This window comes from Eumetopias jubatus, unplaced genomic scaffold, assembly GCF_037043125.1.
Source record: "Eumetopias jubatus isolate StellerSeaLion01/CBP00866 unplaced genomic scaffold, mEumJub1_p1.0 scaffold_12, whole genome shotgun sequence".
In the NCBI taxonomy this organism is placed as follows: Eukaryota; Metazoa; Chordata; class Mammalia; order Carnivora; family Otariidae; genus Eumetopias; species Eumetopias jubatus.
In genome coordinates, this window is record NW_028274818.1 from 64,462,787 (window position 1) to 64,489,504 (window position 26,718).

The 26,718-nt window shown below is 50.6% G+C and overlaps 1 protein-coding gene across 1 annotated transcript in view; it reads left to right on the forward strand.

Moving 5' to 3' along the window:
- The window catches only part of KIF26B (kinesin family member 26B), a 432,841-nt gene that overhangs the window by 328,303 nt on the left and 77,820 nt on the right, over positions 1-26,718 (forward strand). Inside the window, exons 6-9 of the mRNA XM_028111484.2 lie at positions 17,294-17,500; positions 21,887-21,980; positions 23,013-23,275; positions 26,073-26,256. Coding sequence (XP_027967285.2) covers positions 17,294-17,500; positions 21,887-21,980; positions 23,013-23,275; positions 26,073-26,256 — 748 coding nt within the window. The remainder of the gene's footprint in view (positions 1-17,293; positions 17,501-21,886; positions 21,981-23,012; positions 23,276-26,072; positions 26,257-26,718) is intronic.

Genomic DNA, 26,718 nt, shown 5'->3' on the forward strand with positions numbered 1-26,718 from the left:
TGTCGAATTAGGACAATGAGGTGGCCATCCGTGGGGGTCAGTGGCCTGAACAGCCTCGTGCCACTTCCCCATGCTTGGACCCTCACACACGGCTCGGGCCCCAGCACTGTCTGCAGAGATCATGCCCACCCCTGCCTGTGCACCCTCGAGACCACAGCGGGTGCCAAGAAGGCAGAGAACACCCCGCCAGGTGAGGGAGCAGCCCTTCCCGTCCAGCTGGCACCCATAGCAGGGACTCAGCGTTGCTGTCACCTTGCAGGAGCCCTGACCTTGGAGAAGTCCGTGTGACTCATGTGTGCCCCACTTTCCCCCAATCTGAAAATTAGAGAATGAATTCTAAAACTTCAGCCTCATTGACCTGCAAGCACAGGTTATCCCTGGGGAGGCCAGGCGGGCATTTCCAGGTAATCCAGACGGTTCCTAGAGACAGGGCTGGAGTTTGCGAGGGGACCTGGCTTCTGTGTCCTGGCCACACCCATCTGTGCGTGGAGAGTCACTGTGCTGGAGCACCCGGCTCTAAGACTTTCCCCTTTTCCCTTAGTTCCCCCCACACCAAGGACCGTCTTTGCTGTCACTTGTCTTTGTGAGGATTCAGGGACTTTTCGAGGGTCTGGGCATCGAAGAGTCTTTTCTGGAGCCGTCACAGGCCTTTTCTGCCTTGTTATCTGGATTATATAGCTAGCACTTCTTTAGGGCTTAGGCAAGGGGGTACTTTAAGGCAGCTCCTCTAAAAACCCCATTTCCACATGAACCACCTCTGGCCTTTCTCTGTGTGGCACATTGTTTAGACAAAGAGGAGTTTATACAGATCACTTCCCACCAGACGCTCTTGAGTGGAAGCCTGGGATTTGAAAGCCGGGGATTTTTTTCTGCTCTCTAAATGAATGCTTTGTTGGGTAGGCAGTTGACACAGTGCAGTTTCTCACCTCTTTATAGCATAAGGGACTGCAGTAGCCCCAGGACACATTCCCTTGCCAGTATTGATGCGAGCCACTGTATTTACACTTGTACATGTTAGGCGATTAATTTTTGCTTCTCGGCATCATTGGTGATGTGATTCATATCTAACTGTAAAATTGTATACTTCCCCAAATACTTCAATGACATTTCAGAATTTTGGTCTCCATAAATGTATTTTTTTTCATGACATAATTCAAACCTCTCCTTTTACAGAGGAAAAAAACAGAAATCTAGAACGGGGTTTCTCAAGAGCAGCACTATCGACATTTTGGGCCAGCTAATTCTGTGTTATGGGGGGGAATGGCTGGTGCATCAGACGGTATTGAGTACCATTCTTGGCTCCCTCCCTTTAGATGCCAACAGCATCCCCCAAGGGCAAGGTCTTCAGATATTGCCCATGTTCCCTGGTTGAGAACCGATGGTCTAGGGGTGGACGCACAGCTAGGTTGTGACAAGGTCAGAAACAGAACCCGGGTGTCCAGAGTCTCAGATCTGCCCTTTCCAGTTGGGCAAGCGAATTGAGCTCTCCACCTGACCAGAGCTCAAAGGAATGGTCAAGAGCACCTCCAGAGCTCTCGAGGGACAGAAAAGGGGAAAAGGAAGCCAAGGAACCCAGAGCAAGGGAGAACTTTGTGGGACTCTGGGCAGATGGGTTCACTCTACCCGGTAGAACCCAGCCCAGCGATCCATCAACTCAACTGCTATGCATGAGCTTCCACCAGGCGACGTTTCCTAGAAACTCCTAAGATCTGTGTCCAGAGTGAACAGACTTAGGGGGGCATACAAGGGGCAGAGGAATGTTTCTCCGTGTGCTGACCATCCTCACACCCAGAACCCGGACTAGGCCTGTGGTGGAGGCTCCACAAGCCTCACACAGAGAGAGCTCGACTCCTTCTTAGCTACAGGTGGACGGCAGCTGGCCCTGATCTCCTTCCTCTGGGGCAAGTCCCGATTCACCGTTTCTTTGGCACTTTTTCCTACGTGTGACAAGCATCCAGTTAGTATAGGGCTCTGTCTGTCTTTTCCTTTACATCTCTGTCACTTTCCACTCCTGGCCAGGGGCTTAGAGCACACCCCAGTGTTAAATGTGCAGGATGTGGCAGGTAATGAATGCCCTGGGGTTTTGCGATTTTCTGATGGAGAAGGGCAGACATCAGTACCAGGATCTTGTGCGTAAGAGTTCAGGAGGTTTCATGCTGAGCCTGATTCTGGGGCTGGAATGAACCGGGGTTTCCACTGTGTAAACAAAGAAAGCTCCACCATCCAGGTTCTGGATGGAAACCATTCTACCGTTTGTTCACTGAGTTCTGCTGTTGGCTCCAAGGCTCCATGGAGCTGGTCTGAGGTGACTTCCCTCTAAACACAGGATTTCACTAGGTGGCTGTGCCTATAGGCAAAGCACAAATTTCCCTCAGCTTTCTGAGTCTTTTGTTTAAATGATGCCAGAAATCCTGAAATTGAAACAGAAATTTTGCATGAAGTTACTTTCGTGGAATTAAATAGGCTCCAGGAATAGAGTTAATGAACCTAGGGAAAATAGGTTCTGGTTATGCCACTAAAAATTGGAGTTTTATTCTAATAAATCATTGCTTTAGAGAAAAGTCCTTTCTAGGCTTTCCCTGTTCTATTTCTTTTTTTATTCTTTGAATGAACAGTGGGGTAGTCTCTGTGTTTCTGAGTTATTTCCTTCCCAGCCAGACCTGGTCATAATCCGGAGGGAAAAACAAATGAGATTGAATCTGTGAGCCGTACCTCATTGCCATTTGCATGTGGACCCTGATGCTCTGTTTTCCATGAAACGGAGAACATTCTAGAAATTTTGCACAACTCATGTTTATCTCTACAGTTGAAATTTCCTAGAGGGGAAAAAAATAGCACATCAAGCAAAAGAAGCCTCAATTTTCACGATTACCATCTGGGTTTCGGAACATTTCCCTCTTTGAGGAAGGGTTGTGGTGCCTCGTTCCCCTCCGTGAGCGGTTGGTGTGCGTGAGGCCAGGCGCTCCCTTCACTCGCAGGCCACATTCCGCCAGAGCCGTGTCCACGTTATTCTGCTGTGCTAGTGAGAAGAGCTCAGATATTTACCGAAGAATGTCCTCTCATCACGACGGGCCAAATGCCCAGCATGCCTACCCTGGGGTGAGAGGGGGCGGCCTCTTCCCACTCCACCGTGGATTTTCCCCTTTGCCAGCGGGGTGTCAAAACTAGAGACTCCTCTGTCCTCCCTCCCCTGAGAGGAGCCACGGCCAGCAAACTGAGGGAAAGGAGCAGGACAAAGCACGTCCTGGCTGGAAAAACTGGTGTCACACTCACATTGGGTCTTTTGCTAGGAGTTTGGTAAAGGGATGTTGACAGAAGTATCGGTCGGGGAAAAAAAAAGTGTCGGTCGAGTGCAGAAAACTAGAAGGAGTGGGGCAGGAGGGAGGACTGGGAGGAGCGGGCGCCAGTGTCCCCTGGGTCTGAAGGTCCCAGGGAGGCAGCAGTTTTCAGAGCCAGAGCAGGGCAGATGTGGAGGGGCCTCCGGACTTACCTGCCTCCTGCCCGGGGGTCCAGACAGGCCGGCTCCCTGGGCACTGACAGGATGGGGGATGGGTGGAGCACATCTGGAGGGCACAGGAAAATTGGCCCAGCGTGGATCAGAACAATTCTTTCACAGTGGCCTCCCTCACTCCCTGAACCGAAGAGGCACCCTAGCCTCCGCTCCTGCCACCGCCCCCCACCCTGTCTGCGGATGGAGGCCCCTTACCCCTCCCGCCCCCTGCCTTGCCTGTTGTTTTCCAGCCTGTGTGCTGCCAACACTGTCATCATGGGCAGAACAAATACAGGCTATTTCCAAACATCTCTTTTGGCTGCCAGCAGTGCAAGGTTTGCTCTGCCATTGTTCTGATGCAGACCCAGGGCGAGGTTTTACCCTGAGCTCATGGCCTCCGTTTACCACGGAACAGACCATCTTTCTCAGCGGCCCCCGCCCCGCTGAAGTCTGGCTGTGTGGGAGACAGGGATAGTGTAGGCCCCCTCACCAGGCAGCTTCCCAAAAGGAAACTTCCACCTGCGAGTGCATCTCACACTGCACAGCCTCCGGATGTGACATTCTGGTCCTCTTGAGCGACATTCAGAACACTGTTTCTTCAGATACGTTGTCGATACCCAAGAGTCCTCCAAGAGTTGATGCTGCCTAGAGGGGTATTCACCACACTGTTGACCCCTCGTTTTTTTCCCAATTTTGAACCAAGAGCTACTGATGAGGATTTGCCCTGGATCCAAATAGCACTGTTTTGTTGCAAGTACATTTGTGAGCATTATAGTGATGAAGATGGATAATTGTAGAAGATAGACAGACATGTGTATGTGTGTTTGTGTGTGTGTGTGTGTGTGTGTGCGCGCGCGCACACCTGAGTGCATGTGTTAAAGAATGGGGTCAGTTTTCTTGGAACCATCCATTCTCTTGCCTTCACCTACATTCAGTGAATGGCTTCTATTGGCAAGATGGCTGATTGGGGGTTCAGTCCTCGGGGTCTGCCCAGCATGTCTGCTGAGGGACTAACAGGTCCTCCTAAGGGACGATTACACAAGCTGTGAATTTAACATGTGCCCACCAACGGGGTCATTGTATCCATCAACCTGTCAATAAACTACATGGTAAAGATTTGAATCATAGAGTGGAACAGTTTCAAAGGACTTGTTACAATCTATAGAGTCAGTAAGTTACAATTTTAGAAAATCCCTGAATACAAATTTACACAATTTTGAGTTGTTTTACAACTTATCAGGCCATTAATCTAAGTTTTAAAAGTCCCTTAATATACTTAATCATAGCCTGTGTGTTCTTGAAGTGCAGAAATACGTTTCAGCATGCCGAACCACAGCAACACCAGGAAAAAAATGACTTAAGGGAACTCCATAAAACTTGCCAAGGCAACCGTAAATATCTTCAGTGTGGAGTCTGTTTTGTGTACGATTTATATGCAATAGGTGGGGCTTGATCTAAAGGGTTTGCATTTGCCCTTGTGCCTTGTCTCCCCGGGTAGGCAGTTGGGGTAAAAGAAAAGGTTCACGACCTACAGCCAGAGCTGAGTTTGAGTCCCACATCTGCTACTTACCTCCTTTGAGAACTTAGGGAGGCCATTTCAATCCCATGATAAGAAAGGCCAACCATATAGGGTAGCAGGGAGGTTGGCACAGAGCAGAGCAGAGGTAAGTCCTCAAGAGATGCTTATTGAATCAGAACCACATGAAAGAGCCAACATCAAGCATAGGGTCGACAGGATTTTCTACCGCCCATTTCCCAGAAACCTATACACACCTGCTCTGTCCCTCAGAAAAACTAGTGGTCAGAGTATTTTTACGTCTATCTGTTTTGTAAATTGAGACACAGTCCCCACCCCACCAATCAGCACAACCACCACCTCCTGCCCACCCCCTAAAAATACAAGAAGCAAGAGTTTACAATCTGGGTGGGTTGCTTTGAAGACATTTCCAACGCCTGACCTCACTTGTCATGATTATTTCTGGAGCACTCTTTCTCTTCCTTCGTAACTCCTTTCATTTCCTTTTGTGCCCTCATCCACAACCATCCCAGGGAAGATCCCATCTCTGGATGCTTCCATCTCTCCTTTCTACCTCCCAGACTGAAAACTTACTGGCCCCGAAGAACTGAGCTTCATCTGGGTGAAAGGCGCTATCAGTGCCCCTGGGGATGTAAGGATAAATAGGAAGCAGGCTGCCCTTCCAGGCACTCAAAATCTTCCAAATTTGAAAAGGAGTTTTTTTCCCGGAGACTTATTGCCACCATGCCCTACCCAGACAACCTAACCCTAAACTCAGACTTCTGGGGAGAGTCATTATAGTCTCATTTACTCCATTTTGATAGATGAATGTTTCTTATCATGCAGGAGAGTTTATTAAATCAGTTCACTCTGAGTGGAGTTCTCTAGAGCTCTCGATGCTACCAGAGGGCCCTTGGCCATCTGGACTGTGTTAGAAGTGGACAGTATCATAATAAGATCTTCTGGTACCTAAATGGGCTTCAAGATGGATCTGGGTTACATCACCATTCTCACTTGTGATAACGTCAAAGCTGGAAACACTGGCTGGAAGGTTACGAGTTTTCACCTACCCAACAAAGCAAAATTAGCATTTCCTCGGCCCTACCCAGCGGGTATTATGTGTTTTCTGTAACCAGTTTATTCTGAGATACTTCCATCGAATTCAGACATCATTCTGGATGAACCGTGACCTAGAAGCAGAGGATCCTTCTCTGGTGAAATGATCCTAAGTTTTTGAATTTTAATAACTGTTTTCCACATGAACTAAATATTGACCATTCTACTCATATTGACCATTCTATTCAATGACCATAAATGCTTATTGATATCCGAAGTTATAAATGCAGGTGTTAAACATTATTCTCAAGTGTGCTCACACTCACATGCATGCGTGCACATGCACGCTTGCACATACACATGCACACGCATGTGCATAGTGTTGCCGAGCCGGGATGGCATTCTCCAGGAGGAGAAATGGTCTTGGAACAGTTGTTGATTTGCTTTAATGTTGATTTCCTAAGAAGTATAATTTGTATACAATCATAAATAATAATTTCTTTGAAGAAAGATACAGAAAAGTAGTAAAGGAAGGGTTGGTTTGAATTCTGTTGTGGGAAGTTTATGCCTCCTTATGAGAAATAAAAGTGGGGTGGGGGACAGGGGAGAGCTGCAGAACCAGAGAAGTATAGATCCAAGACTTGGGCTACTTTCAGAAGAAGAGCCCTTCAACCTAGCGATCCTTACTAAGGTCGACGCTTACTCACTTTAGAGCTCGAGAGTTTTCCTCCAGCCGACTATGGAGCAGAGTCAGAAGCCACTTCCATTTTGACAGCACCAAAATGTTCTTTTGTTAGGTACCAGAATCTTTAAAATTAATAAGACTGTCATTTCCCCAGCATGTAACATTCTTACCAGTTGTGTTTTGGACTCCCAATGGAATCTGAGAGAACACTTCCACGAGGATGAAGCCAACATACCCATGGAACGGTGGTTCCTCAAGTGAGATGCTCACAGTGACAAAATCAGCAGGGTCTTGTTAGAAATGCTGATTCTCGGGCCCCACCCCAGACCTACTGAGTCTGTAATTCTGGGAGCCCCCTCCCCCCAATCTGTGTCTAAACCAGTCGTTTCGATTCAAGTAGTTTACTGCTGTTGAGTAAGACAACACGCACTTCCCTTCGCATGCTGATGTGAAGTCAGTTCCTGGGGACCTGTGCTTAACTGTTGTCACTTCAACTGGAGAGATGACAGCAAGTGGCCAGTTGCCTTATAAAAGCTCACAAAGTCAAGAATCTGTGCTGTTTCCCTCATGCGTTAGACACCTTGTCACTGAGTGGGAGTCTGACCCAGATGCAGGAAAGAGCAATGTCCAGTGGGTGAGCTGATGCGTGATCCTGAGGACAGAGGGGCCAATGCTGCTCTTTCTCTCCCACTGCAGAGCAGAGATGTTTTAGCCCCGGGCAGCCCCCTGGCTACCCCGACACAGTCTGTTCAGAGGCTGGAACTGAGCAACCTACATGCCGTGGATTTAGGTACACCCCTGTAAAACAGCATTCCCTCTTCTCGAGAGCTCCGAAACACATCTGTCTTCGGCTCTCTCCTTGAATGCAAATGTTTTGGCATACTTTGCTTCCCCAGGTAAGGCAAGTGCCTTGCTCATTGGCATTTAATAAATATTTATTTGTTGCTTGACTGAGTCATTATTCTCCTTGTCAAGTTACGGGGCCGCTGCCAGCACCAAGTGCACATGCACACAGCAGGCTCTTAACTGAACAGTTGTGGGTCCTCCACCCAGTGCCTGCCGGAGACTCACTGAAAAAATCGTCAGCATGTTTTAGAACGTTGTGTGATTATAAAAGTGCAAGTTGCAGGAACATTGTCTCCCTTAACTCCGTAGCAGCCCAGGAAGACTGCTGGAGGGGTTTTCAGATGGAGAAATTGTGGCCCCTGGAGCTTTACTGCAGAGCAGTGGGGACCTCCTGCTAGTCTCACTCTCCATCCGTCCATGGCTCCCTATTGTCCAGGTTAAGTACAAAGTATTTAGTTTGGAAAAACATCTTCTAAACATCTTCATCATGCGGGGTGGCGACCCATTGAGTACTTGTCAGGCTTCAATGTTAGTTAGTTTACCTGACTTCCTAAATTTTACCCAGGACTGTTCCAGATTTCAACCTCTTGACCCCAAAGTTTCCTCCAATGTGTGTTCTCTTGCCTGAAACCGGGGCTACTAGGCTCCAGGCTGGACAAGAGCCCAGTCCTGGGGTGTGTGTATCACGGCTTTTTAAGGAGGGGACTCCCCACCCGGCTTCGAACCCACCATCCTGTGGGCGCCGAGAAAGACGCCTTCTCTCCCACCACCAGGCAAGCAGTCTGTAGGCGGGAGAGGCCTTACTGCTGAACAGAGGGGTTCTTTCTGATCTGGCTCACCTGACATCTGTCCCCAGGAAGCTCTGAGAACTCAGGCCAAACTGGCACCCTGAAGCTGTGTTCAGGTGTCATCCATGCGTGGTCCTACTGGGAGCAAATTATCATCTTGTGGGAGATGCACATGCTCAGGAACCTGGGAGCCCGCATAGACAGTCTTCCTAGATGACAACTTTCTATGGAAAAGGGTCTTCAGGGATGAATGCCAGAAAGATATATGCCTAATTATGAGATGATCGTGGCTCCTGTCTTTGCATTTTGGATAACCAGGTGGTCTCTTATGGTTCCTTACCGAATTCCGTGGTGTATCTGGAGCTGGTATTTCTAGACGGTCACTAGACTGGGTTCCTTGACTTCTCAGAGTTCCGGGTGTTAGTTACCTAGGTCAAAGGTCGGGAGCAGTGGGGTGGTGAATTTCCCCGGGGCCGGGAGAACCCCACAACAAGGTGCAGAAGACACGACATCAAGGGTCAGGTTAGCACGCTGAGGTTTTCATATTTATAATAAAGTGGGCTGCAAAAGAAAACAACTTTCCCTTGGTCCTGTTGTTTTCAAAACCAGACAGCACCTCCCTGGTGACAGACGGGGTCTGCGTCTGTCGGACACAGATGCAACATTCCCCGAGTGTTTGCTATTTAACGACAGATCTACTATTTAGCTCTGCCGTTGTAACACATGAGTGAGCTTTAGCGGTAAATGGGCCCTTATTAACAATAAGTGCCAAACGCCAAACTGAGTGCATCGGAAAGAATTCTAATGTAAGGCGTGCCCACGGCCGCTTTGCTCAAAAAGTCCATTTTGTCTCTTGAATGGGTACTTCAAAACATAAAATAACCACAGTAACCACAAACTAACCACAACAGTATTCCTACCTGATATTCAGAAAAATCTCCAGGTGTCACTTACCCAGCATTTACCAAAACTCAGGTGAAGGAAAGAGTGGGTGGGAATTGGAAGTCCTGAGCTTCACCTTGGATCTGTAAGAATTGGGGGGCCCGGAGCAAGTCTGCATGGCGGGACAACACTTTCTCTCTCTAGGCCTCTGGTGCATGTGGCATAAACCAGAAAGGGTCTAGTAACTAGGTCTGCAGGAGCCCTGGGTCAAAGGTGGTGGGAGGGATTGCTGAGAGAGCCGTGACCTGGTGTTGGGCTCCGGAGGGCGTGAGCTCTCATCACCGCTGTGAACGTGGGTTCGGGGTGATGGTAAATCACTGTAGAGACTGCTTTGGGCCAAGTGCATAGCATGGTTATCTGCCTAATAATCACGTAAGTCCCTCCAGAGAATGGTTATTATCCCCTATACTGGTGAGAAAACTATGTTCAAATAATACGTTCATGGTCACACAACTAGAGAGAGCTGGTATCTGACCTCCAAGTTCATGATCTTTCCAGTAGACTCACACCCTCAACAATAGTCATTTTTAAATTTATATTATAAATTTGTACAATACTAAAACTTTGTCATATTGATATACTATCACATAATATAGGTATTATAAACTCCGAACGGCCAGGATTTACATAGCAGGCGCAGTTGTAAGGGGTGCTGTAGGCATCTGCTCTTTTTATGATCACGACAGCCCTGCTAGGAGCGTCGTGTTTATTAGGAAGAGTTTCTAGATGTAGTATGGAGGTTAAGTCACTTGGGCACAGGTACACATCCGTGAACAGCACAGCCAGAGCTCAGACCTCAGGCAGCCCGTCTCCCAGATCCCAGGCTACGCTCCACATGGTCGTAGGGAGGACGTGCGGGTGTCCTTAACCCTGGAGCTGCTCATCTCCGGGGATGCCTCAGAACCCCATATCCCGCGTCACTCTGGACCCAAGAATGACTGTGTCTTAGGACGTGTTTTTAAACCAGCTCATCCATCTGAAATACATTCCCAGATACGCTGTGCTAAGAGATGGGGCCTCTTCGGCATACGCTGTGAGTCCAGTCCCTGCTTCCAGCCCAGCTCCTGAAATATGTCTGTTCTTGTCCTCCCAGTCTGGCCGGCTTGCCCCCAGCTTGCTAACTGGTGGAAGGGAACCTCGCTCCCAGAGGCTGCCTGGCCCGGAGCAGCGCCTCTCGCCTCTCTGGGGAAGGATCCTTCCTTGGCCGCCCACTTCCCTCCCCGGCTGCATTCCCCGCTGGGCTGACAGATGCACCCGCCAGGAGCCTGGGGACTTTCCCTCCTCCTCCTCCATCCCCCAAGCACTTGCTCAGTGAACACATCTCATTACTGGGCTCCATTTTCTGGTCTCACACTTAAGCTTTCTTGTGCCACCACTTGTCACCTTTCCCAGCCTGGCTTTTAATAATGTAAATCTGCCCCTCCCTCTCTGATGGCGTCGGGGCTCATTATTTGCTGTCTGGCACCACATGCGCGCTCACCCACTGGCACCTCTGAGAAGCCAGCCGCCCAGTGCAGGCATCTTCTCTCGAAGGTGGTTTAGCTCCGACCCAGCCCGGCCGAACGGGTTCAAGCCCTGCTGGGCTTGGGGCGAGGACCAGCTCCTTCTCTGGCTCCATCTGACCTGGGATGCTCAGCGGGCAGCTGGCTCTGGACAAGTCACTTAAGTGCCCAGCACCCAGTTACTTAAGCCTCCTGGGTCGTAAAGCTAGGATGATGCTAGTAATAATCATATTAACATTTCCCCGATAAAGCTGTTGCAGGAAATCAAATGGAAATAAGATATGAGAAAATCCTCTGTAAATACAAAATTTGTAAGATTGTGAAGAAGTTACATTCGCTGCACAGATGGCAGGTGCTGAGTGAGTGATAAAGTGATTGATTTTGTTGACACAGAGTAGACACTCCCCCAGAATAAGTCGGGCGGGGTGGGGGGCACTCACCTCCTGCCCCCCAAACTCGGTACTAGATCCTATTGCTCTGGACCTTCTCCAGGGGACTAGCCCCACAACCCTTGACTAGATCACGGAGGATTACCGTTGTGTTTTGATCAAAGAAATTCAGTCCAATTTGGTTTTGTTCCATCAGTGACAACTGAGCTGTGGTTAGTGGATCTACAGTTCTTTAAGGTAACTATGCCTCGATGGAACCCAACTTTGTCAGCTGTGTTTAAAGCCTCCCTCTGTAAACTTAGGGAGCACAGCTCTCGGGATGAGGGTCGTTCCAACACCATTGCTGTTTGACCCATGCCTCCCATGGCCTCCTAAGAAACTTCTGGAGCCTTTCAGTCATGTGAAATCATCAAGATCTGCCTCCAGAAAGAGCAATTTCAGATTCTTTCTAAACATTTTACCAGAGAAGTATTTAAGCTTTCTCCTTTTGTAAAGCCCAGCTTTAATTTGCTCCTTTATGGAACCTCTTTGCCTCTCTCTCTCTCGTCCGTCAGGTCAAGTAGGCATGTTGAGTAAATCAAAAGGGGAGGGAAAGTCATAGGAATGGGGGTCGGCGTGTGAGCGGTGGGTTAGCAACAGAATCAGGTTATAAAGAAGAAAGTGCTCTTTAAATAATAGCTGGAAAATTGCACCCTTAATCCCTCGTGGTGCGTTTTAGAAATCAGCACTTCATCAAACTCTTTTACGCTAGATTTGTCAGAATGTCCTAAGCATGGAAGGATGCGGAGGGTTGCTGAATTTCTTGGTAGATTGGAAAAGCGAGTGTGTCGAGAAGAATGCATACTGAGGACACACCATTCACAGCTCCTGTCCCTCCAATCATCTCAGTCGGAAAGCCTGGAGAAGCTTCCGGAAGGGATTAATGTGCCGTAAGTAGACAACGTGAGCACATCCGATCAAGACAGAAAAGAAAGGAATAAAATAAGGGAAACACTACATCTTGATTTTAGGTGTTCAGATAAAATTTAACAGGGATTACTTACCTTTGCAAAAGATGTAGGCAGACCACATTGTCTTTAATTTGTTGGGGGGAGAGGAAAATAATTTGATCTCGTCTCTCATGTCACTATGTATGTGCATGCTCATTAAAGAATTTTTTGCTTTAATTTTTAAAATTAAGCCTAAGGTGCCTGGGTGGCACAGTCAGTTACATGTCCGACTCTTGGTTTTGGCTCAGGTCATGATCTCAGGGTCATGAGGTCGAGCCCCACCTCGGGCTCCGCACTCAGCACGGAGTCTGCTTAAGACTCTCTCTCCCTCTCCCTCTGCCCCTCCCCCCTGCTCTCTGTCTCTCTCTCAGATAAAATAAATCTTTAAAAATTAAGCCTAGTAGAAAGGCTTCTGATATGATTAATCTAATATAGAAAAGTCTATTTTCTATGAGTTGATTTGAGGGATATGCATCTTTTCTTTCTTTTGAGAATAATATTTTGCATTTGTATGCTTCCCAACTGTCCTTCAAGGGGGGGTGGCACAACAGGCCCATTTTAGGGATAAGGATACCAAGGCCCACATGACTCTGTGATGGTGACATCTGGACTAGAACCCAGTCTCCAGGCTCCCCGTTCACTGTGGTGCATGCTGGAAACTGTTAGAAAGGAGATACACTCATGAGAGGCAACGGACCCTTCTGTTGTCTTTCATTTGTCCCTCAAGAGCTGGACCCATCTGAAAATATGTAGAAACCAGGGAAGGCGTCCTGGTGCGCCCTGAGACCAGCACGGGGCTGCCTCCGCATACCCCACCCTGCACTCCCACCAGGCAGGGCTGGGATGCCAACTCTGCCTTTCACCCAAACTCGTGCTATCTCTCATCGGAGGCGGAGAAGGTCACCTGCCAGGGCAGGGTGGTGGATATTTCTGTGGCTTACATTCGTCAGGAGGAACCCCAGCACCCTCACCACGGGCACCAGCCTCAGTAGGTGGGATGCGGGGTCCCGGGCCAGACTCATGGGATGCCGACCAGCTCTGCAGTTTGGCTGTTCTGTCTGTTCCGTCTCAGTGGGTGAGTCCTTTGTTCTAGACTCCCCCTGACAATCTTACTTTTTCACTTTTCTCGCTCTTCTTCTTGTTGGTGGATTTTGACAAACCTAAGACATCGGTGTCTGATTTGCCTTGAACCATTTCCAGACACGTGTTAGGAACTTAAGAATCGATTTGGAAGGTTTGGAAATAACTCGGATACTCTGGGATCAAGACAAGATGATGCAAATGGTGTTTCTTGTTAGGTCGATCTTGACTCATTTTTACTGACCTGATTCTTAAAAATTTGTGAACGTAGACATCAGCGTAAGGAGATTCAAAGTATAAAAATGTAAACGAAGTAAAAGGTGTTAGTGCTTAGTGTATTCTGCAGCCTCTACCCTTGGGGGGGGAACAGTGTACCCCCGACACACTTACCTTGAGCGTTTGCTGGGGCTGAGGCGTGACCTGGGGACCAGTCACTGTTTCCCGTGTGTCTGTTGAGCATCATGGGGACCCACAAAGGAGTTCAAACAAAGCTGCTGCATGAGAATGGTGATTGTGTTCTCTCTTTCCCCGCACCTCCTCACCCACCAGCTGTGGTCTTCTCTGGGTGGTAAGAGATCCTTCCAAAGGTCACATTTGCCCAAAGCCTTCCTTTGCCTTAGTGTCTGAAGGAAGCCTCCCACTGGACAGCTTCTGGGTCGAGAGGTGGGCAATGAGGAGACCCCCAGGGGTGTACTATGTACTTGTACCTGGTGACTAGGGCCAGATAGGAACACCCATGCTCATGATCACATGTAGAGTCAAGAGTGAGCTCCTGCTGGACCCGCCCCTCACGAGCGCCCAGAAGGCCGTGGGGCGGCCCAGCCATGTCTTCCGCTCTGATGGGGAGTCCGCACAGCTCAGGAGCCAGGCCCCGCCTCTCTCGACCAGTCTCTCACAGAGCCTCTCTGAGTCCCTCATGCCATCCAGGGGGAGGTGCTGCCATGATTAATGAGCAAGACACAGAGGCCACGGCCACCCCAAGGAATGGCTGGCTCCACTGTCTCCTGAGCAATCACATAAATGAGGCAAAGTGGGGTCCCGACCCCTGAGGGCTTGGGTAGGGAAGCGCCAGTCTCCTGTCATTTGAACGGGGGTGCTGGGCCAGAGTGTGCCCTGGCTTTCTGGATCTCATTCTGCCGGTTCTGCCTTTGGGATTGGAATCAGAGACAGGCCCCTGTGCCCTGAGGGCCGGGAGAAGGGCGTGCACGTTCCCAAGTGCAGGGACCCTCTCCGCTGCCCAGAGCCTCCAGTGGAGGAAGGAACCCACCAGTGTTTGCCCCCAAAATGAGAACTCCTGGCAAGAAGTCCAGGGGACAGTCTTGCTCACAAGTGGCATCTGCGAAGCACTTTAATTACAGAGGATTTAGCAGGAAGTGGAGTGCTGGACGGAAAGGATAATGACACCAAGGAAGTCAAGCAGAAAAACCCCTTTTCCTTCCTTTAAGGGGGAAAAAATATACCCATTTATTGAAATGAATTGCAAAGGAAAGAATGAAGGTAGCATTTCCCCGCCCCCCCTGCCCCGAGTTCATGGGTGTGGAAAGGGCTGAGTACCTCCTTGGCCAGGCCAGCGGCCGGGATCTTCGGCCCGTCCGCCGAAATGTAAGCACAGGCTTGGAACTTCATTAGGATGCAAAAGCATTCCCCCTGGCAAATTCAGCCCCCTCTCTCCTGCTTCTCGCAGGCCCTTGCCTGGCTTAACTCATATTTTACATTCAGCACCTCTGGTTACCCAGAAATTGCATGCACAATTGTGAAATAGAAAAGCAGCGGGCCGTGTGACTCCATCGGTTCTGCCTGGCGCGGCCTCATCCTTGACTTGCACCGCTCCGAGGCCAGGTGAGGGGATTTGCTCACAGAACGCCCGGAGGCCCCCAGACACCTCCCGGAAGTCGCGACCGGAATACGTGCCCTCAGCACACCTGCGTCACTAGGGCAGAGCTGTAGGGCTGGACGGAACTGAAATAAGATCAGAGACATTCACGGTGAACAAGAAAATTGCCTGAGTGGAAGGTAGACAGATGGGGTGATTTGTGGCCATATATGCAGTGACTATCTTACTAGCAGGAGCCTGTGAGGACCAGCGCCTAGCACCACACGCTGTCCGCAGTGATCCCCCGTGGCAGCCTGTTTGTGACTCATGGTACCCAGCATCCAGGGCTGGGTTCTAGAACCTCGTCGTTAACACTGTAATGAGAGAACGTGAGGATGTCACCATGCACAGGGAGACCAGTATAGGGGAGGGAGGAGGAGGAGGGTGAGAAGAAATCGAGCACCACCCTGGGCTCAGTCCTTCACATGTCAATTCATTTCATTCTCCCCACAGTCCCATGAGATAGGCCTCATTGTCCCCATTACACAGGTGAGAACACTGAGGCTCTGAGAGGCTGGACCACAGAGGGGAAGCAGCTGTTGCCATGATGGAAAAAGTGTGGGCTTTGGTGTCAGACAGAGGTGGGGTCGGAGCCCAGCCTTACCACCTACATTTTCAGGGATGGGGGGCAAGTTCTAGAACACCCGTTCTCTCCCTTGTAAAATCTGGACAGGTATGCCGATGTGCTGGCTTCTTAGGAGGACGACGTGACGCCCTGTAGCTGTAGCTGACAGCACAGCCCCGGCACACAGTAGAACCCCCTGAAATGCAGGAATCGTCATATGATCTCCCAGTGGGAGAACCAGCATTTGAATCCCAAGGGCTTGACCTCATCCCAGCCATGAGCTCCTTCCGCCACGACACCGGGCCCCTAGATCCGGGGAGAAAGACAGGGGAAAGACAAGCGGGAGGAAGCCTTCACTCCATGACGCACGGTGCAGATGATTCTCTGAGAATTTGTGCACGTTCGAAATATTCATTTAAAAATTCACAACCCCTCTCCCCAAAACGGCACAACTGCCATTTCATCAGACCTGACGATTGATCCAATAAGGAAGGTGAGACAGAGAGAGGAGCTTAGAAGGAACCTATACATCACTGCAGGATTCGCCACGTGGTATTACAGAAATCGCCTGTCTCTGTCTGTCACCCTGTGTATCATCAGCCTTCACATCCCCAGTGCCAACCTAGCCCAGGGCCTGGCATACAGCAGGTGCTGGACACATTGGGACTGAACCAGCAACACAGTGACAGAGACTGGGAAGGGGGCAAACGCTGTCCAGGCCCCAGGCCTTGCGCCCGCAGAGCTGTGTGTGTGCGCGCGCACGCATGTGTGAGTGTGCGTGAGTGTGTGTGAGTGCACGTGTGCATGTGGCTTCAGACTGACTTCCGCTCGCCGTAGCGCTCCAGGACAGGCAGTTTCTTCCTGTGCGTGCTCCGCGTGGCCGCAGGGGTAGAGTGGGCAGTCGTGGTCACGTCTGGTCCCCGGTGGGTGACTCGGGAAGCGGGTTATGCGCACTGCTCCTGTTTCCTGCCCAGATGCGCTTTTGTTCCCTGAAATGACAACTTCTATGCACTCCTTAATGGGACCCCAAATAACATGTTTCAAACAAATCTTTTATCACCGTTGCTCCTTGGAACACATTTCAAATGCTGGCCATTAAAAACAGGCCATTTCCCCAGCCTTTAATGATGACACTAATCACGGTGGGTTTTTGTCTCCCAAGAGTCCTGATGAGCAGAGACCAGGAATAAATTACAGGGCTAACTTTTATGTCTGTGGGTTATTGATCTGCGAGTAGTTCTCTTCAAGGCAACTACACCAGCCCCGAAACCTCGGCCGTCCACACTCCCTTGTCATCTCTGTAAGTGGGCCACCAGCATATGGTTTTCAATTTATATTAATAAGAAGACAAGGTGATGTGCCGTTTCTGTAATAAAGCAATGGACGTATCAAAATATTCCACTGGTAACTATAAATAAGCTGGTTTTCCCTTGACCCGTTGAGGGTCATCATCATTTACCAGAAGGTTCGCTGCCACCGTGTACACTTCCATCTCCGGAGTCACAAGGCGGCCCCTCACGAAGTATCCAGCCATCTTACTCCATGTCCTTTCCTGCCTTTGTGTCTTGGCAGGTGAAAGTCATGCTTCGCATTTGCTCCACATTGGCTCGCGATACCTCAGAATCCAGCTCCTTCTTAAAGGTGGACCCACGGAAGAAGCAGATCACCCTGTATGACCCCCTGACGTGTGGAGGTCAAAATGTCTTCCAAAAGAGAGGCAACCAAGTTCCTCCTAAGATGTTCGCCTTTGATGCTGTTTTTCCACAAGATGCTTCTCAGGTGTGTGTCGCCCTTCCTGCCCCCTCAGGCTCAGGCAACGTTGATTGGTTTTGAGAAGCTTTGACCATTCGCGAGGGCCTGTGAGCCCAGAGGGTGTCTCCCAGAGCGCTCTGATGCGTTGATTCTTCCATCCCTACAACTTCTGGAAACCAGTCAGAGCTCCATTGAGTAGCTCAGTCCTTTTGAATTATTGGTGTCAGACTTTGGGCAGGATCACTGTGCCGGGATCTCAACAAAACATATCCTTGGAGAGAAGGAAGAGGGGGCCAGTCAGCCAATGGCTTACAGAAGCAGGGAGACAGAAGGCAGAAGTGGGAGTTTCAGGACCACCTGCATCGAGGTGGTGGCGTCTGTGGTCCATGAGGACCCCACTCCTGCCTGGGCTTCCGGGAGTGTCCAGGAGCTGGGTTAGAGTTAGGCAGGCTTCTAGGGCAAGTGGTAGGCAGAGAAGCTGAGGTTGACAGGCCCGTGGCCCAAGTCAGTAGAGAGGAGGGAAAGAAGAGTCTCAGGACAGCTCCTGTATTAGCTAGTGCTGCATTACAAACCACCCTAAAATTCAGCGGCTCGGAACAATAAGCATTTATCATTCCTCATGAATCTATGGGCTGGCCGAGCATTCTTCTGTTTCTAGCTTGGCTCGCGTATGGATCGCAGTCTTGGCTGGATGCCGTCACATGTTTGGGGACTGGCTGGCTTTGGACTGATCTAGAATCCACGTTGTCTCTCATCAGCCAGCAGGCTGTCTCAGGCTTGCTCTCGTGGCAATGGCACGATCCAAGTATACAAGCCTCTTGAGATGTAGGCTCCGAATGGAGAGCACATTGCTTCTGCTGCGTTCTATCGGCTCGGGTTTTAGGGGTGGGAAGCGACCCCACCTCTTAAGTGGAGGAGTTGCAAATTCACATTGTAAGGGGCACACACACACAGGTGGAGAATTATAGCCATACTGCTATGACGATAATTTGGAAGCTTCTTGGGGGCCCAGGGTGCCAAGATTCCTGGACCAGAGCTCCTGGAGCCAATCCCAGTAAGAACAGATGTCTACTGGAAGATTCAGTTGCACCATCTGGTGCAATTCATCTGGAAGGAGTTGGCGCGACAGAAGCTTCTAGTAGACACATAACCCAGGTCATAGGTATATGGTGACCTACTTTGCCTGCATGTTGGCCTCTGACAGCTGTGTCTTCCAGACAAATTTCCAGCACTTCCCAAGATTTATACAAAACGGGGTACAACGGAGTAACTCAGGCCTGTGGCAGCACCTGAAGAAGACAAGGTGCTAATCACTCCTGTTAATTTCCTCCGTGCTGCATCTGAGGTGGGATGTGCTGGTGCTCACTCGGGCCCCGGTGGTGTACCAGACATGCAGCACATAGCATAGGCTGCATTCATTAATGAGCTGAGCAGGTGGCTTCCCCAAAGAGTTTTACCATGAAGAGACAAAACACTTTACAAGCCAGTCCGATGGTTTCTCTCTTTATTACATTTTGTGTGTTCTGCCCGCCCATGGGCTCACTCATCCAACCCCGATGTTGTGTCTAATAAATGGCCTACAAATAATTTAACTAACACAGTTAAAAAACTTTTCTAAAGCATTTCTCCCCAAGTTGTAAGCATCCCAAAGCAAATCCTAAATTCAGTGTGGACTATTAATGAGTTTTAGATTTATTCCAGAAAAAAAAGCCATTTTAATGCTCGTGTTTACTGACATTTCACACTTGGTTGCAGAGCCCAGATGCTCGACGCTATAGTCACTCTGGCTTCGGAATGCTTTCCTTTTGTTAAAATGGCCAGTATCCTAATACATTGCTTCACATCAGGCACAAGGAAACCGAGGCTCAAAGATTAGTCTCGCATTCACAGTCTCTCTCCTGAGGAGACAGCTCTCCTGGATCTTTCCCCTTCAACTGTGTCGTGTGCGGTGTGCCCTCCTGCCATCCAACCCACGGAGTTGACACACACAAGACCCCTGGTGGAAGAGAGCCAGAGCTTAGCAAGGGCTCCGAACACGTGAGCGCTTACTGTTCTGTCCTCGCTGAGGCCGGGAAGGTCATGCCGCTGGTCTCGGTCAGCCTCCGCGCCCCAGCCGTGAGCTCCCTGTGAGCCTCCGGAGCAGTAAGCTGGACAGAGTAGACCTCTGCTCTCAGGTCCTCCTTGTGGCTTACGAAGCAGCGGCCCCGAGGGAGGCCCCAGGCAGCGAGGAACTCGGCTTTCTGTCAGTCTGTCGGGACATCAGCTTCCTGAAGCTCAGCAGGGACCCGAACGGCCCTTGCTCCTCGTTGCCCCTATGAGCCCCCCTTAGGACGCCTGAGAGGCCTTGGCAGCCACCCGCTGCCCCCTCCGGGCCAGACCTCTGAGGCTCTGGTCCGTTTGGGCGGCCATACCACACATAAGCACAGATTGAGGGGCTTATAAACTAGGGAAATTTATTTCTCACAGCTTTGGAGGCTGGGAAGTCCCAGGTCAAAGCACTGGCAGATCCGATGTCCAGCAAGAGCCCCTTTCTGATTCATAGCTGTCCCCCTGCTGTGTCCTCACGTGGCCCGAGGGGGCTCTCTGGGGCCTCTCTCCTCAGGGCACTAATCCCATTCAGGAGGGTTCCACCCCCATGACCTAGTCACCTCCCCCAAAGGCTTCTTCACCTCTAAATGCCGTCGCGTTGGATGTGGGGTTTCAACATAGGAATTGGGGGCTGGGAGAGGACACGAACACTCAGTCCTGAGCAGGAAGGGGGTAGGGAGGACTCACACCTGTGGGAGAGCAGAGGCTTGCTGCGACCTGGCCCTGCCTTGGGGGCCTGGGCTAGGGAAGGCTGCCTGCTTCTGCAGGCCCAAGGCGAAAGGCAGCAGGGCGCCTCCAGGGGCCATGTCAGCTCCTAGCAGTAAGAGACGGACAGGTCACTGACCACTCTGTTCTCCGTGGATGGTGGGCAGGAACTCCGTAAGGGGAGGCCCGTCTCCTGTGTCCTCAGGCCTTTGCACAGATGATTCGATGAAGGCTGTTTGGTCCACACACACCCAGCTTCCTCCCTGCTGCCCTTTCATCGAGTACAGCCTATGTCAGGGTGGGCTCTCAGCCCCCTGACCCCCACCCCACTTTTTGTCCAAAGAAGGTGGAGTTCCTTCAGCCATAGCTCCTCGCCACTCTGCAGAGGCCCCTGTGGCAAGTTCCATCAAGATTCTCCAGCCTCCGTCTTGGGGCTTCCAAATGGCCTCTCGCTGGGGAGGCCCTGGGGGTGTGACAGATCTCGCGGTCCCCACGGCAGCCTCATCCTGCCACACCCTCGGCCCAGGAGGAGACCCCAGCTGAGTTGCTGAGGCAACCACCAGAACGATCGAGAACGGGTGGGAGTGTGGTTTTTCGATTTTGGTTTGGGAGAGAGAATCGATTTCCTAATACTCAGGTCAGTCGCACCCCTGCAGCCACGTTCCTGGCAAGGCCGTGGCTCTCGGATTCCTACGGGGGGGGGGGCACTTTGCTCTGACGCCTCCGAGGGATTCCTGGAGTTCTGACTCTGGTGGGGACAGCACACTGGGCGTGATTTTGTCCTCCTGCCGCCCAAAGAGAGTTCTCAGATCTCCAAGTGAGGCCACAGAATTCATGGAGTTCTCATGGTTTGCAGAGTGCTGAGTTACTGGGTGTTAACGGGGAGACAGAAAAAGTCAAGAGCCTGGCCGCGGTCTCAGAGTTTAGACAGTCATGTAGGAGCTGAGCCACGCCGGCTGAAGAACCACCATCGTAACATCCTGACAAGTGGCCTTTGACATTGTACGTTGACTCTGCACAGAGAGAAAGAAAAGGCTGGTTTTGAAAAGAAGGGGATGTGGATCAAGAAAGAGGAAGGAGGCTGGAGAGAAAGCAGATGTAGATTACAGGCCTCCTGCTTCTGTCAGAAATACAATGTTGCCCAAGGTCATTTTTCTGAAATGGCATATCATCTTTTTCCCACTAATAAGCTTGGTCCATTTCATGGGCTGTGTGTGTGCATGTGCGTGCGTGTGTTTGTGTATGTGTGTGAGTGAAGGATCCAGAGGGCCAGTGGGAAGTTTAAAAGCCTTGTCCGGGAGGCCAGGAGGGCAGATCAAGGGAGAGCCTGAGGTCCACAAAAGCACCCTGCGTCCCATGCCAGCCCGTTCCCGCCTGGCTTGCAGACAGAGAGCTGAAATGCACCATAAATTAGCAGAGGAGTGATTTGCAGGTCATGTGTGTAAGGCTCAGGCTTGCAAGAGGCAGGGGTCCCAGAGGGTTTTGAGCACCCCAGAACTGCATTACGGCCTGACCCATCTATCACGCCGTGACCCTGGGACCCGAGCCCCAGGGAAGGGGGCTCCCTTTCCCGTTGCTAATGGTCCACTCACTGCGCATGTCTCTTCTTGTGTTTGCCAGGCTGAAGTGTGTGCTGGAACCGTGGCAGAGGTGATCCAGTCTGTGGTCAACGGGGCGGACGGCTGTGTGTTCTGTTTCGGCCACGCCAAGCTGGGTCAGTGAGAAATTTCCTTGTTCCTGCTGCGTGTATTCCCAGGCACATGGTCTGGTCTTCTGTTCTGGTCCCAGAGTCTGCAGATGAAAGGGAAGGTTGTCTCCTTTAGGTGGCTGCCCAATCGAAGAATCACCAGTCACCGTTTCTGCTTTTGACATTTGGCGTTCATCCTAAGTGGAGACCCAGTGTTCTAGAAAAGTGGTGGCGGGGTCCTTCCCACTTGGTGTAGGTCAGGGGCGTGCCCAGAAAGCCAGAAGGAGGAGGGACACGTGCCGAGCAGGGCTCTTGGGTTCATGGTGGTGAATGGAGCCCACAATAAGCCAGAGGTGCGGCCTCCCAGCCAAGCCTAGAACGTCAGGACCCGTCTGGGGAGAGTGTCTGACAGCCAGCCTTGCTCCCCAGCCTCCAGCTTGTGCCGAGCCAGAAAGGAGAAGCGGGGCAGGGGATCACCCAGACAGGGGTTTGGATGACTGCACCCCCTTCAGGGGCCTTCTTAATCCTGGCCTGGGGCCATCTGCTCCGCAGGCCTTACCTTACATGCTGGGAAGTTAGGAATTTGGGGAACTCCAGAAGTGCCCCTTGGCAGAGGTTCCCACAAAGGCTTTGCAGTGAGGGAGGCCAGTTCAAGGCCGAGACAGAAAGCTCATTTCGGCTCCCTTCGGTCTTCTTGATCTCTGATCAAAGTAGCAGTGCACATTTTAATAGAATTTGCTCCTGCTATAAAAATATACACCGCATTTAACTTGAGGAAGGATATAAAGTGCAAGTCTGTGGATTTAATCTGTGGGGTGTTGATAAAAAGAACCATCACACTGAGCTCAGTCCAGACTTAAATCCTGTCCCTCCGTCTGGGTGCTCACATTCTCTGTCCCTAGTACTAGGAAATGCCCTTTGTTGTTGTGTCATCAGTGCCTAGTATTTCCCTCCTTTTCCTTTCCCCCAACTTCCCCACGAGTGGGGGGATCACCTCATAGAATGCACGCCCCGCCCCGACACTCACACTGTGCTCCTTCCTTGCCTCGCTTCCCCCAGGGAAATCCTACACCATGATTGGAAAGGACGATTCCATGCAGAACCTTGGCATCATCCCCTGTGCTATCTCTTGGCTCTTCAAGCTGATCAATGAGCGCAAGGAGAAGACCGGAGCCCGGTTCTCGGTGCGGATCTCAGCCGTGGAAGTGTGGGGCAAAGAAGAGAATCTGCGGGACCTGCTGGCTGAGGTGGCCACGGGCAGCCTGCAGGACGGCCAGTCCCCGGGAGTGTACCTGTGTGAGGATCCCATCTGTGGCACGCAGGTGAGCGGCTCCTGCCTGGGGTGCCGCGCCCCGTGATCCCCGTGGCTCCGTCCACATGTAAACCGGGCAGGCTTGCGAGTGTGTTTACCTGAAGGTGGCCGGGAACGTTATGGCCTGCCGCTGCAGAGCCATCCGCTCACCCAACCAACCTAAATATTTGTACCTTGAATCTATTTGACAATGAGCAGGAGCCGCGATTGTTGTAGCGTGTGGGGGAAATGGAATTCACTTTCTTTACGCCCCTTTCGAAAAAAGAAAGTCCAGTCTTTCTTTTGTTTAAACAACAAGCCGAAATATTTACTGCTCTGCACAAAGAACTCCAGCCATTACTGGGGCTGTTTATGGCTCTATAAACCATGTTTCTGGCCCTGGCTTTACTGCCAGCTTACTAGTGCGGTAGGAAAAAGTAATAACCACTTTCTAATTAGAACCATGATATAATTGCTAGAGCTGTGGAAGCCCAGAGAAGCTCCAGTCCACCTTTGCAGGGCATGATGCAGGACTGCTGTGTGTGTCTGTCCCTCACCAGCTGACAGTAGGTGAAGGAAGGACTCTGAGCTCCCTGGTTCATATCCAGAAGAATTGGTTCTTTCCATCTCCAGCAGGCTTTATTTCATAGGATTTTTTTTTAGATAAGTTCATTTCGATGAGTCCCTGCCTCATCCCAGGTGGGATCTGTTTGCACAGGTGAGGATACCTCCCTGTTACACCCATCTACTCACACCTGGCCACGTTCTTCCAATCTGAGCACCTCAGATCCCTCTGTTCCTGTTATGAATCCCTCCCCGACCCCTGGTGCAAAACTCGTCATAATTTGCACAGTCCCACGTGACCCGCCCCCTGCCTACCTTTCTAGCATCATCTCTTGCCACTCCTCGTAAATTACATGCAGGTCCCTAAAAACGCAGAGCCTCTCAAACTTCAGTATGCATATGAGTCACTGGGGATCTCGTGACCATGCGGGTTCTGGCTCAGTAGGGCTGGGATAGGGCCCCTGATTATGAGTTTCTCCCGAGCTTCCCAGTGATTGACCACACTTTCTGTTGTAAGGCCCTCAGACGCCAACCATCCTCCCTCTTACCTCTGTGCACGCAACACTCCCCCTCCCCTCCTGCTCTTCATCTGGCAAAGTCCCTACCCTTCGGTAGCAGCTCCATGTCACTTCCTCCGGGAAGCCCTCTTAGATGTTTCTCCTTTGTCAGTTGGGATTGCTTGGTTAGTTCTCTGCAACTGCTTAACGGTGGGTACCATGTCTGAGTAAAATTGGCCGCTCATAGTTTTAACAGGTGCATCCAATACCATTTGGATATGGAATCTAATCAGAATGCAAACTAATAGGTCTTGCAAAGCTGAAGCCAAGGGTTCTCAGACTGTAGTCTTCATCAGTCACCTGGGGGACTAGGTAAACACAGTTGGCTGCATTTCTAGAATTTCTGATTCAGGAGGCCTGGGATAAATCCCCAAAACATGCACGTCTAGCAAGTTCCCATGTGACGCTGAAGTTGCTGGTCCAGGGACCACGCTTTGAGAAGCTCTGCTCAGTGGTACGGGCCTGCTGTTCCCTTTCCGAGAATTACCTGGATGTTCAAATACGATGTAGCCTCCATTCACGTTTTTTTTAATTTAAATTTTGTTAACGTATAGTGCAATATTGGTTTCTGGAGAATTCAGTGATTCATCACTTACTTACAACTCCATTCACTTTTATAAAAATTCTGCCAGTGAAGTCCCACGCAGGCGAAGGATCGGGTTCACTGAAGACTAAGAAGAACTGATCGACATCCTCTTTAACTCTTACTGAAAAATCACAAAAAATCTTTAGCTTATCTTTCTGCCGTAGTAAGAACAGGACAGTAAACACAACAGAGTCTCTCTTTGAAGGGAGGATTTTGAAGGTGCCAGGTTCCAAAATCAGCTCTCACAGTTCAGAATGAGAAGTGCGGTCAGAGTCAGAAATAGAAGATTGTCAGATTGTGTACCAACCCTGGGGCATATATCGCAGATTGTTTCTTTGAATAAATCAGATGTATCCTCTTCTCTCCCCAAGAAGGAGTATTAGTTGAATTCTGATACTGTTCTGATGCAAGTTTACTCTAATTTCTAAGGGATCTCAGGATTTACACACGTGGCCCACAATGCTTTCTTAATATGCCATGATCGTGAATTTAAAAACTAAAGATAAAAATAGATATTTCTTAAGCAACAGAGATGAGACATTCAAGTATGTTGGGTGTTTCCACGTCTTGTTTAAACCATGCTAATACAGGTGAGCCTAAAACTGGCTTTAAGCCACTGGAGAAATTGGGAGTGGAGTTAAAGCTAACCAGGGTTGGTTCTTCCTTCTTTGGGAAGGCAGTGCTGTCTGGCCTGAGATCCCACTGTGTCACCTGCCTGTCCGCAAACATTCTAGTCTTTGAGATCAGGACGCAGTCGCTTCCCCTGGGTTTTGTTAGGTAGGTGGATAGCCCAGGGTATGGGTTTGCTGGGCTCTGCTGAGATCAGGCTGGACCCCCTGCTCCCCCCGGTCACTCGGATACGACCACTCGCTCTTCACACCCGCTAAGACTCAAACTGTGAAACGGGTAAAACTAGCTTTCATCCACGATGCGTGCTCAATATTAACTTCCAGAAAAGGATTCGTGAAGCAGAGAATTGCACGTGAGTCCAGGCCCTTGTTCCAGAAGGATCCCCAGCCTCTGAGAGGCACGTAGCTTTTCTGCAGAACCGAGGGCCAGGCATGGGTGGCGTGCAGGCCCTCCTCGGTCTGAGGCCTCAGCTGTTGGCTTGTGTCTTCCAGCTGCAGAACCAGAGTGAGCTGCGGGCGCCCACGGCCGAGAAGGCCGCCTTCTTCCTGGACGCCGCCATTGCCTCACGCCGGGGCAGCCAGCAAGACTGTGACGAGGACGACCACCGCAACTCGCACATGCTCTTCACCCTGCACATCTACCAGTATCGCATGGAGAAGAGCGGGAAAGGGGGAAGTAAGTGCAGGCCCGGCCTGGCCCAGCCCGTCAGCCAGGGCAGCCTTGACCCCCCCCCATGCCCGAGGCGGGGCTTGAACTCATGACCCTGAGATCGAGACCACCCCCCCTCAGTGCACCGACTGAGCCAGCCGAGCATCCCTGACCCTTTCTCAGCGGGGTACCATTGCATCGGTACCGAGTGTGATTTGGAGTTCCAGACGATGAGGGAGTCTGGGCTGCAGGTTACTTTGAACTGTCCAGGAGAAAAGGGTTTGCCTTGACAAGGATAATGGACAAAGGCAATTCCCAGGGGACGGTGAGAGCGAGAGCATACTTTAAATGGAAAACAATTGGTTAGTCCTATCTTTTCGTTCACACACTTTACAGGTGCTCTTCAGGAAAGACCAAGATTTACACCCCAAGCACCCTGGTGATAGGTTATTCATCATTAGCTTGAGACCACTCTGTGGACCTGGGAGA